General features: G+C 42.3%; 1 protein-coding gene across 1 annotated transcript; it reads left to right on the top strand.

The window, feature by feature from the left end:
* Window positions 1–653: 653 nt before the first annotated feature.
* Window positions 654–9,931, top strand: arglu1a (arginine and glutamate rich 1a). The gene is made up of 4 exons (XM_034573480.1): window positions 654–1,216; window positions 4,758–4,983; window positions 7,789–7,872; window positions 8,414–9,931. Exons 1-4 carry the CDS (start codon window positions 885–887, stop codon window positions 8,576–8,578), a joined length of 807 nt encoding a protein of 268 aa, XP_034429371.1. The 5' UTR covers window positions 654–884; the 3' UTR covers window positions 8,579–9,931.
* The last annotated feature ends 2,678 nt before the right edge of the window (window positions 9,932–12,609 follow it).

The following is a 12,609-nucleotide window of genomic DNA, read 5'->3' as shown; positions in this document are numbered from 1 at the left end:
AAACTATAGTTTTAATTTTCAGCTTAAAAAAACTTTTGTTTCGGGGTTTGTTGGTGGAAGATAAGTAATGCTCTTTTAGGTTGTATTGTTATCCTTTACGTAATTTTTTCTCACTCTTTTATTGAAACATAGATTAGAACAAACATACGTCTTGCTCCAGTGATGTATCAATGTCATGTGACATGGTGACGTTCTGCAGTACTGGAAACGGTGGGACAACATTTCCAACCAGCATGCATTATGTTAATTCAGCACTGGAACATTCAATATTTTATTTTCCAACATTCCAACTTACATTTCTTAACACTCCACTGTTCATGGTAAAGTCACGCTGAGGTACGAAGCTTCTTCTCGTGTTACTTTAGTAGTAGAGCGGATACACCGCCACCTACTGCATCGGGGCGTATCAAATCCTGACTTTTATTCATGATTTTTCAGGGACGCTGAGCTGAATTTTTGTGATACTTGTCACTAACTGGTGAAATCATTATAAGTTATGTCAAATATATAGTAAAACAAATCACATAGTATCGTTAAGAATTCGATGATTATAGGACATCTCCGGACGCTGCCCACCGACAGCTTTGGGACGAGACCGACTGCAGCCGAAGGCCGCCGGGAAATACCGACAGCCGCGGTGCCTGTTGGGAAACTTTAAAGTCGACATTCCGCCATCTTTCTTTACATAGCAAGTTATCAGGACAAAACAATAACCATTTCCAAATCATTATTTAACCCAAATAGGCCTGCTAAAGCACTTCCATTTGGTCCGATATTATAGATAACACCTTCAAGAAGAAGCAGGTTTGACGGACTTCTAGATATTGTGCACAGCCGCTAGGACACAGCAGTTTGAGAGCGCTCGACTTGTGGAGGTGGACAACATGGGCCGCTCCCGGAGCCGCAGCTCGTCCCGTTCCAAACACTCCAAAAGCAGCAAGCACAGCAAGAAACGGACCCGGTCTCGGTCGCGGTCCAGAGACAAGGAGAGGACGAAGAAACGCTCCAAGTCCCGGGAATCTAAAAGGAACCGGCGCAGAGAGTCTCGTTCACGGTCTCGATCCACCACAACTTCGTCCCGCAGAGAAAGAGTAGCCACGCCGCCGGAGCGCCTCGACATCTTCGGCCGGACACTGAGCAAGAGAAATGCCCTGGACGAGAAGCAGAGGAAGGAAGAGGAAGAAAGAAAGGCCGAAATGGAAAGACAAAGGAAGATGTAAGTATTTTTAACGATATGTAACCCTACGCGCAGGGAACTGCAATAAATGCTAAGCTAAATGCTAGCTCGGCTGCGTTCAGTTGTACAGACAACGTTAGCTCCTGGCTAAGTCAATGCTAACAAGCTAGCCGCCAGAGCATGCTAACATCAGCTCGTCTCCACAGCGCCATGACTACAAGGGAGAATATTATCCTTCACTCAACAGGCAGCCACTGGGGCCAGCGCCCCTCTTGAATTAGATCCTACCCCCCACTTTTATTTCTGCTATTGACAAATGCGAACTAAACTAAATTCGTTGGACTAATGAGTCATAACATTCACAATTTGCGTAGGTTTGATGAGGTTGTAACTTATTTTTTAGTTGAATACCTCCAAAGTAAAAAAACTATCAAATGAACCATAATTTTATACTGCTTCAATTCTTTTAAATGAAGTTTTTATTGGAGTTTCATATGGTAGTGATTGTTAAACAACAATAATCAGTACTCAATATTATGTTCTAATAATGTAATCAGTTTTAGCCCTCACTATTAGATATTGAGCTTTTATGGTGTTGCCACAGCAAGTTTTATTAGAAATATTGTTGATACTGTGAGGTATTGAGTACAAATATTTAATGACAAACTGAAAAGGTTTACATGCTGTTGGCATGCAGTAAAGGAACGTTCTGCCCCAATGTAAATACCAATTATCTGAATGTGCATTCCAGAGTGGATTAGCTGCTTCAGGATGTACTGATAAAATTGTAAAACTGTAGTCTGCATTGTAAAACAATTCAGTGTTTGCCACACGCAACAATCATTGTCTGGTTATTGTTGGTCAGCGAAGCTACTATTGTGGAGGTGTGTGTGGTAGCCAGAGGCACAAAGACAACTGAGAATTGAGCCCCTGTCCCCACACCTTGCCTTCTGCGTGGCTCTTTTTATTCATTACAGTGTATTAGCCACAGGGCCACTTAACCAGGCAGAGAAGGAAGGACATGGTCCTGGGTTGTGTAAGGTCTCTGGTTTCCCATTACCTGACTGGATGAAATTTAAACCAGGGAACGTAGGTTGTGTGTTAACAGTGGTCAGTAGCAGTTTGAAAACACACCACCCAAATCTGTGTTTCCTGTTCATAGTGCAGTTTGTGCGTGTGTGTGGGGCAATTTAACAACACTTTTAGTAGGTACGATGGATGACAGGTGTCCATCTGCTTCAACACCAGACTTTGCTGCTGAGTTGGATAGGTTCATTGATAATTGATTGGTAAAGGGCTGGGATTTTGGAATACTTGGGCTGGACTGGGCTGTAATTGAGCCAACCTTCAATGTGGTTTTACATGTGTCAGTCATGAATGACATGTTAATGGGTAACAGTGACTATGACTGGTCAGAAGCATAACTTTTTGCCCATTCCACTATACCACGTGCTAACTGCAGTCCTTCATCTGTGAGGCTGCACCTACTTTTATTTCAGCATTTGTCATAGTTCTTTTGCAGTTTTGCACCCTATATACACCTAACAGCAGCCTGTTGCACTGCTACAGCAATATCACCACACTGCAGAATTTGTATTTTATGAAGGGACACCAGAAAAGACAAGAGGGCTGCAGCATATTATCTTTAGAACCTACAACATGTTGTGCTGTGGTGGCTTGACATCCCCATCAGTTCACACACCTGGGAATAAACCATAAAACGTTGCCGCCATTTGATAAAAATAAAATAACATTACTATAAGAACGAACACTGGATAAATGTTGACAATGAAGCAAGCAAACAAACTCAGGTTGTCATTTGGTGAAGCTAAACAGCCCTGAAAATTGAAGTGAATATGGCGTTATATGAGCCAAAATTGTAGCTGAAAAAGGTTTTTCTTATTCACTCTGATGAGAATCTATATCTTTCATAAAGATGCTCCCCAGGATCCTCTAAGAACGGTGATGTCATGTTTCAAATGAATCGATTTGTCAGTGGGTGGATATTTGATACTGGTTAATCTCTTATCTCTAACTAGCAGGTTAGCTGTTCAGCATAAGTTACCATGGTGATTTACCCCAATCCCAAGTGAAAGAGGTTCGTAGTACCGGAAATCATGAACTAAACTTAAAGTTACCCCGATAACTGCAAATCCTGCCTCGTAGTACAGGCCCTGTTTTTCACGTAAAGGCACACACGTCTTCCTCTGCTCTTCTCAGAATCCCTCTTTCATTCAACCGACTACTTCAATCGACGCGTCTGGAATGATGATGTTCAGCCAGGTCACACAATGGGGTGTAATTCTCATTCTCTCCCAGAGACCTGGGGACTGTACTACGAAGCAGGATTTGCGGTTATTGGGGTAACGTCAGGTATAGAGTTTTCCGTTCTACGAAGTTCGTTCACTTTTTATCTGGGTAAATCACCATGGTAACTTATGCTGAATGGCTAACCTGCTCAGGAGCAGATTAAGTTGGAGATAAGAGATAAACCTGTATAAAAGCACCACCCACTGACCAATCAATTCCTTGGAAATCTGACATCCACGCTCTTAGAGGATCCTGTGGAGCTCACTTAGAGGGTCTCTGAGGAGGGCAAGGGTCTTCAGAGACCGGCAAAATCCTTTCGCCTACTCTGATGAGTATCTTTATGCAAGATGTAGATTCTCATTAGAGGGAATGATCTACCTTTGTCAGCTGCGGGAGCCTTATATATCAAACCCCACAATGCACTTGAAGTAAAACAGACTGTTTGACTCGCATTCGATTTCTTTTCTTGTTACCTGTACAATGTGGGTAGTGGAGAGAAGCTGAGCAAAAAAACTATTCAATGAACATTTTACATGCATTTAGCATGTTAACAGCAAAGTTAAAACTACGATATTCCACTATGAAGTCCTGCATCTCGTGAGTCACATTTTGTGTGTGTGCAAAGCTTGTTTGTGTGCGAAACTGAAACGTGAAACATTAGTTAAGAAGAGGGAACTGATGTAACAGCCTTATTTCCACCAACGCTGGCTGAAAAACTCCATCTGAGGAGTTCACAGCGAGAGGAGAAATCCTTGTGTACCTTCAGTTTCTGGAGCAGCAAATCAAAGTGGACAAGTACATTTTTTAGAATTAAAAAAATTAAATACATATATTTAATGATGATAATCATATAATACAATAACGGTGCAGAAGTGGTTGAATAGTTTTTATTTTATTTAGTTTTATGCCTAATTTTTTAATCTCACTTTTTAGATCTTGAAAGATTTACATTGGGGAAGTTTAATTAATGCCTCTTCCTGTTCAGTTGTCTGTATGATCATACATATTTAATCAAGCAGTTTGTCTTGGCGACAAATCTGACGTATGCAGGGCCTAATGGTGAGTTGTTGCAATCAATGGGGAGTGACCACAATAACCAGCAACATTATGGCCCTGTGGTCGGCCCTGCTGTGACAATTTTGTTATATTTGTGTCTCTAGTGTGAGACCAGATCAGGCTGATAGGTTTCAAGCCTAAATTTCCTGTAAACAATCCCACTGTATTTCTGCTCTCCCTCCTCTCATTTTCTGTCTCTTGATCTGTATTCCAGTCGGCAGCAGGAGATAGAGGAGAAGCTGATTGAGGAGGAAACGGCACGGCGAGTGGAGGAGCTGGTGGCCAAGCGGGTTGAGGAGGAGCTGGAGAAGAGGAAGGACGAGATCGAAAGGGAGGTTCTTCGACGTGTTGAGGAAGCAAAGCGCATCATGGAGCGGCAGCTTCTAGAGGAGCTGGAGAGGCAGCGGCAGGCAGAGTTGGCAGCGCAGAAGGCCAGAGAGGTAATGCTCGGTCGTTTGGAATGCAGACCCTCCCTTCCTTCCATATCTCTGCAACCCCTTACCTCCTTGTCCCTGTCTCCCTCCCAGTCACTTGCTCTGACTTTCTAAGGGACATGCAGGGATGGTGGGGATTGAGGAACCACCTCTCCCCTTTTCTAAATGTAATCCAGCCATGGTAAAAATATTCACTGCAGGGAGGGTACTCGCAGAGCCTGGAAGCCTGAATTGGTTCAAATTAATCAATAATTTGCACACAGTATACTAAATATAATATATTCAGTAGGTGGAACAATGCAAGTTTGAAAATCAAGTTCTTTCGGTAGTTGGGTTGATCTTTTGGGTTTTGGGTGTACAAGCTGATCTTTGCACCAGCCCTACTCAATCAGGTATCAGTCTAACTGTAAATTTCTCATTTGTGAAATCAAAAACTTTGTGCAGGAACATCTGTCACTCAATGGGGAACAGGCTCTCAAGCTTTTGCATGGGGAAGCCAGAAGTACTGGACTTTTGGTTTCACATGCTTCGTACTTAATGAAGGTATGCGAGTATTGTCTCTGTTAAATTCGGCGACTCAAGATTTCCTTGTCTGCCTGTGAGAGTTTGCTATGGCTGGGTTACAAAATCGACTTCCTTCTCTAATTTGGTTTGATCTTTTACTTTCATACCTTGAAGTATCTCTGCTAATAAGAGCAATTATTTTGTAGAGACTTGAATTTTATCGTCACTGGCCATTTTTATATATTAATAAAATTAATTGATTGCCTAAAAATGCACAACCAGCTTAAATCAAGTTTTTAATAGAATGTAACATAATCTTATTTCTGATGCACCGTATTAGCCGGCTCTCAGTTCAGGTAGTAGAAAGAAAGCCAATCCTTTATTGGTCTTCATAATACAGTAGTTGAAAGAACCCTCCCAGGCTTTTTTAACATTAATATGAGCTCCTTTGCTTCTTTTTTCCCCTTTTTGAACAGTAAATGAAGACATCTGTCTGACAAACCCTGTGCCCCTCCTCACCAGGCGCCATTAAGAAAAAGGGGTTTGTTTATACAACAGTAGTAATGTATTATAAATGAGAGTGACAGCTAAAGCCTAGTGACCCCGACTTGCATACGGAGCAGCCAGTGGCTTGGGACTATTAGGGTGAAAAATGTAGTCTGGGTGTGCCATCTTTACCTACTTGGACTAATTGACCCCTATCCCATCTTTTGCATTGCCACTACTCGGTCTTCTCACCAAATCTCGCACCCTCCATCCTGGATACGCTTATGGACGTGGTCGGTACCTTTAGCAAAGCTTTTCTATAACTAAAAGGTCGAAGTCAGACTCAAAGCTTTAATGGATCAACAGTAAATTAGATGCCAAGAGTGAAATCAAATAGGCATCCGTTTTGTCTTTGCTCTAATGAGGGATTTTGAAGTTTGAGTACACATTTTCCATCTCTGTAACTCTCACCTTGAAGTTAACTTTGTTGTGTAGAAATGTTTGTTTAATTCAAAGACAATTTACAGGTTTACACGTTGTTTTTTTTTTTTATTACTCCCTTACTTTCTCTTTACCATTCCTTATTTTGAGAATCTTCAGCCCTGAAAAACATAATGATGGACCACTACATTTTCCTCTTTCCTCTTTGAGAAGTTGAACTTTCTCTGGTCTAACCTTCATCTCTTAATATACAAATTTTCATTTTTATCAGATAAAGAGCCTTTTCTCCCAAGAAAAACAAATGTACTGTGTTTTTTTTCCACTCATGACTTGCTTCTCCTATAGGGCTGCTGCTAAATTTGTTGTTTTTTGTAAATACATTTGTGTTGTTTTTATTTTGGAAACACAACTCACCACCTTCCTAACTAGCACCTGAGCTGGCCTGCAGCCTTTCAGCTCATCTGTGACTTGTGTCCTGTACTGTAAGTGTACCGTGGTCCGGTCCTCCTCAAACACACACAGACACCTCTTTGTACTCTACTCTGTTCACTCTTCTATTGCCTTGTTGGGGACTGAACCACTGTTAAAAAAAAAAAAAAAAAAGGTAAATCAGAAAAAGAATGCTGCGGCTGCAGGCACAGGCTAAGCAGTACAGAGATCAGAGTAATAAAGAGGAATGCCGAGGGCGCGGTATGGCAGAACCCCCCCATACCTACTTACCCTCCCTCCCACCCCAGGAGCGCTTCTCTGTCTCTGCAGGGGCCACACAGTCCGGACGACAGTAAATATTCAACCGTTTAATGCCGAATGGTTTCACCAGTTGTGTAGGTACACAGGCAAGGAAAATGCGTAGGTATACGTGCATTGGTGAGCCAAAACTATTCCCTCCTTTATTTGTATCCTTTGTTCTTGCTTATAATGATGTTAAAAAAACAGCAATTGTATTTTCCTCTAGATTGTATTGTCTGTCAATGATATCTGTTTTCTGTTTATGAATGTGATGAGTGGGTTTCCCCCAGTTTGAATTCTTGTTTTTAAATTTGAATGTCTTTCACAGTAATCCAATGAGTGCCCTAGGTGGGGCTTGGATTTATATATTCTTAGGAAGGTTTTAACAGTAGAGGTAAGGGATAGAAGGTTCATTGTTTGTGGTTTTTTTGCCTCGTCTATTTATTTTACAACCAGACAGGCATCATGTGCGAGAGGCTAAACAAACTTCTCTATGGTGTAAAGAATTTGCGGTGTGCGTGCGTGTGTGTGTGAGGTTGTGAGACAGCGAGAGAGAGTGAGACACAATTAGAGGGCAAGTGTGTGTATGTATGTACAGAAAGTGGCTGTAATCTTTTCATGCGCTAACATGGCACCGTGTCACCCATCTAGGAAGAAGAAAAATCTAAGCGGGAGGAGCTGGAAAAAATCCTGGAAGAGAATAACCGCAAGATCGCCGATGCTCAGGCCAAACTGGTACGCCCTGCTCTGTGACTAGCAAAGCTGCTGTTTTAGTTTTTTTCTTTCCTTTTTTTAGATTTATTGTTTTGTATGCTGTTTAGATCACACACTGAATGACACACTTACTGTCTGACCAAATTATCCCGATCGCATTCGGTGATTCCTGATGCCGCTCGCTATTTTAGCAAATGTACAGTTGGTATAGTAAGAAAAACAGAACCCCCATGTCTGATTTATTCACTTTTAAGGTCAGGTGTGTATCTTTCAAGACAAATCTTTTATATAAAGGGGGTCTTCCGTTTAGTGGCTTTAAACTGATGGTTATGAGCCATGGTTAGATTAAAGGTTTGCATGTATGCCATGTAAGATTAAAACAGTGTTTTTGCAAGGCTTGATTTGGACAAACTGAAACATTAGAAAACAGCTACACATACAGAAATAGAAGCAGAGTGTAATACTGCCAGCAGTTGGTGGACATTTGTTTGAATGTCATTCTTTTCTATCCTTATCTGACCTTGCTTTTTATGCTGTGTTTGCTTTGTATGTTTTTTGACAGGCTGAGGAGCAGTTGCGTATTGTAGAGGAACAGAGAAAGATTCACGAGGAGCGCATGAAGCTGGAGCAGGACCGTCAGAAGCAGCAGAAGGAGGAGCAGAAAATAATCCTCGGCAAGGGCAAGTCCAGGCCCAAGCTCTCCTTCTCCCTCAAGGCCACTGAATAAAACTGCTCCCCCGCTGTCCACATGTCATGCCCTGCCTTCATTCCCATCCAGCTCTCCTTCATCATTTGACCCCACTCCTCCTCTGTGGAACGCTCGCTTCGTTTTGGAAGTGCTGAAGGAAGGCCGAGGAAAGGGGTTCAAACAGACCATTGTGTTAACTTGCTTGTCCCAATGAAGGCCCTTGTCCCTCTCTGGCCCTGAAGAGGAGTGCTCCCTCCACCCTTCTCATCCCTATGGCACAGAGGACTTGTTTGCTTTTTTTTCCAGTTTATTTTCATATTTAGGGAACTTGAACTTTTGATGTAGAATGCTATAACACGTCCCTTGCCCTGCAAGTCTTAATTTTGGTGTAACAGTGAACAACTGTGCACCTGTACTCTTCTTACATGTCAGCAAACTACAATAGAATGCCAGTCCCTGATATAGAAGATGTCTAGTTTGTCTAGGTCAGCTAACTGTAAAAGCTCATGTGCAGCCTGGGAGTGGACGTGTGGTTTTCCTGCTCTAAATTTTTTTTTTTTTTTAAATCAAATAGCTGAAGTGGTTGACACAATGGTGACAAATCACAGCACAGCCTTTCAAAGTTAACTTCCCATCCAGCTGACAGGTTTGTTTCTTCCACCTTACTTCCTGTGAATATGTGATCTGATCACCATAGAAATCCACAGTTTCTTTAACTGAGATACTGCTAATATTATTTGTCACTAAAACATTAACAAAGCAGCATGTCCAGAGAGGATATGTAAAGCTTATGTAGATTTGAAGTTGCTGCATTGCAAGTGAACTCAGCCTCGACTACCAAGCTGCCCATGACTGAACCACAAACCTTCAGCAGGATATGTGTCCCGTCTATGATAAGTGGGCCTGTGGGTAACGGAGGAGAGGGGATGCTTCCTGTATGATGTAATGTTGTTAGCCTTGCTGTGATGTGTTCGCTCCCACCCCCCTCAAGTAAAGAGTGTGTTAAGAAATTGATCCCCAATTACAAAAGGAAACGTTACAGTAATGGTAAATACTTGAGCTTTGTTTTATCAGACTCTGTGGGAAAACAGTGAAATGCACGAAAACTCCCAACTATAGACTCGATGTTCTGTCCCTGAACTTTGTTGTAGTAAATGAACGTGGCAATGCGCCTCACGTGGTAAGTCTTGATTCGTACTGGATGGACAAGTTCAGGTAAGATGAGGTTTGAGCTTAGTGTGAGTGTGTGAGCGAATGACCGTGTGTGTGGTTGTGACTGAGGCTGACCTCAGGTGGGTATAATGACTATGTAATGTGGGATTTTGAATTTGTCATGTAATTTCCCCCATTTGTTAAGGGACTGAACAGTTGAGTAAATCCATCGAATGCCTACACTGTTGTGTGTGTGATGTTCTTAATTCACTGATAATTCTTCACTATGGGTTAAACTGCAATCCACTAGTTAAGGAGAAGTGGGGAGTAAACTGAAATTAGATTAGATTTAAAGTTTAGTTTACTCATTGTTTCGTATGAAGTAATAAAATAAACAGCAGTTTGAGCTGTACAGGGGCAGATTTCAATGGTATCGGTGGTGGGTTTGTACTCTAATACATATACACGTCCTCATGCAGAAACAGCACACCATCGTCTAGTTAAATATAAAAAGTCTATATGAACAAAGCCGTGTGAGTTAGCCACTCCAGCCTCTGGTGTTTCCAGCGTGTGAAGCCTCGTGGGACGGCTCATCTCAAACCCGCCTCAGTCATGTGTTTACAGCACGGAAACAATTTGATCGAACGATTCCGAACACCTCAACATGTAGACAGTTAATAAGCGAGTGACGCTCGACACTTCTCTATGATGAGGGAGCGGACCTACTTTTTTAGAGTAAAATCGCAGCCAGTAAGAGCTCAGCCCCACAGTCCATCACGGACCTCCGCCGGAGAGGCTGAGGAGGATGATCCGTGCGTGCTGCCGCAGCGGAGTCCGAGCCGCAGCGCTGCTGAATAAACATGCTCCTCCTCGGCCTGTGCGGCCCACAGCCATCCGCCGATGTCCTCCAACAAGTGGCCTTAAATAAACGAGCAGTTTAGTGAGTAAAACGGCTCAAATAAAGCAGTAAACAAAACCGTTTTAAATGGAAATGTGCACCAGCTGATAGAAAGAAGAAAAAAGATTAAAACATGTGTATATATATATATAAAGATTTCATTAAGCTTTATAAAATAACGGGATTTTTTATAAGGTGGGCTATTCTGAATGGCGTTCAAATTTCTGCAGTATACTTTCAACGGTTAAGTTGAAGTTGATCAAGGTTTTACGTTAACAAGGAAATGTTCGACTTAATATTAGTAACATAAAAAACAACAGTAAATCTTCCTGGTGAGTGAAGTACCGTGTGTGCGTGTGTTTCTTCGGCCTGGTCTCGAGCCGGGACAACTCAGTAGTGGTCTCAGCCTCTCAGAGGCAGGAAGGAAAGGGTTTAAAAATAAAGAAACTCGAGCTGCTCCGTCATACACAGTTTTCACTACATCATTTCAGGACACCGCAAATCTGTGGAACTTTACATGGAACTGAACTGTGGCTCACGCAATTTCATAAAGTCCAGACACTTTAACGCACCGCCAGAAACACACGTTAAAGGACTTGTAAGGCTGTACGCATGTTTAGGGGATGTTTTAAATGGAAAAAATATCTTTATATAAAACTAATAATTATGAATATATCACAGACACTTGATTTACTTTTACATTGAAACCGACTGTGGAGAAAAGGTAAGTTGGGGTATAATTTCCTACAGGAGATGAACTACAAATCTTTTTGAAAGTTTCTCAGACTGTGAACAAATTATTGTGGAGCCACTAAACGAACAGGAGCACCAAGATATGCGCGGAGTGGAAGTTTGCAGGTATACGCACTGTCATAATAGTCCGTCCTCCGTTCACTGGACGTCCCTGATACTCGTGTCCCTGCAGTCCCATCAGTGTAATGTCCATCGCGCAGCTCTAATAAACATCCGCAGCGTGAGTGGCCGCGGCCCTCGCCGTGTCACATCAACCTGCTCGTCGGCCCAACACACAGCCGCTTCCTCCACGATCTGATCGAATTAAGTCGTGAGAAGGTGACAAATCTTCACCCAGCAGAGGTGACACCGTGTGTGTCTGTGTGTGTCTGTGTGTGTCTGTGTGCGCTGCTCTAATTAGCGACCATTGACTAGAAATGGAGTGCTTCCAGGACGTGTGAATGTTTGCCATTAGAATTGTTCTTTAAGGGACTTAAATGGAAATGGTAAAAACGAACCCTTTATCGGGTCGAATTGTATAATACAATATACATAGCGTAGTCATTTGAATAATGAAATTTAAAGTTGTTTTATCGGGGAAAACAAAAAAAACATAGTTAACATAAAATGCAAAACCCTGTTATCAACTGTTTGAGGTTTTAAAAAAGCACGAGGAATTTCCCTTTAAAAATACCTTGTGTGAAACATAAATATAAACATTTTAAACGCTATAATGTTATTTTTCTTAACATGTTAGAAATTAAAACACTTGCAACTTTAATTTAGATGTTCAAAAACATATTTGATTTTGTGTGACTCTCCTCTGCTGTCTCTGGGGTGGGTTTTCCGCTAGTGGGCGCTCTTGCCTCGCGAATGAACATGATGTGCATTAGAGCCGCGCAGTGGCCGGGGACGCGCACCGTGGCTCAGTACAGTCATGTGAACGAGCCTTGTGGGGCCAAATGTTGGGCTCGTAGTTTGGGGCTCATCCACACGAACACGGGACCAAGGCTCCTCGCGAAGAGCAGAAACCAGGAGTGCAGATGGAGTCTGGTCTGGGTCGTCAGGCGGAGTCAGTCAAACGGAGGGTGTTGTTATTATTTAATAGAAGTGGCTTCACCTTTGTTATTATTGTCGTATACATTTTTAGATGTAATATGTAATGTTTGGCACTTTGCTGGGGTCAAGTTACTTCACCCGCATATGAACAAAAGTAGGTCTGGGCTGTAATTTCTCTCCGTGTCGCTCACCACTGAACCAGTTGCCCTATCTTGATTGACGGCTGGGC

The sequence above is a fragment of the Hippoglossus hippoglossus genome, chromosome 21 (genome assembly GCF_009819705.1).
Source record: "Hippoglossus hippoglossus isolate fHipHip1 chromosome 21, fHipHip1.pri, whole genome shotgun sequence".
NCBI classification, from domain to species: domain Eukaryota; kingdom Metazoa; phylum Chordata; class Actinopteri; order Pleuronectiformes; family Pleuronectidae; genus Hippoglossus; species Hippoglossus hippoglossus.
Note: the sequence above shows the minus strand (reverse complement) of the source record. Positions and strands in the feature narration are given on the sequence as shown.

Bases quoted from the DNA above. Each gene is read 5' to 3' on its own strand.
- arglu1a (XM_034573480.1), top strand. From the start codon at position 885: ATGGGCCGCTCCCGGAGCCGCAGCTCGTCCCGTTCCAAACACTCCAAA. The intron at 1,217-4,757 runs GTAAGTATTTTT...TCTGTATTCCAG, and splicing joins ATGGAAAGACAAAGGAAGAT to TCGGCAGCAGGAGATAGAGG. The intron at 4,984-7,788 runs GTAATGCTCGGT...TCACCCATCTAG, and splicing joins CAGCGCAGAAGGCCAGAGAG to GAAGAAGAAAAATCTAAGCG.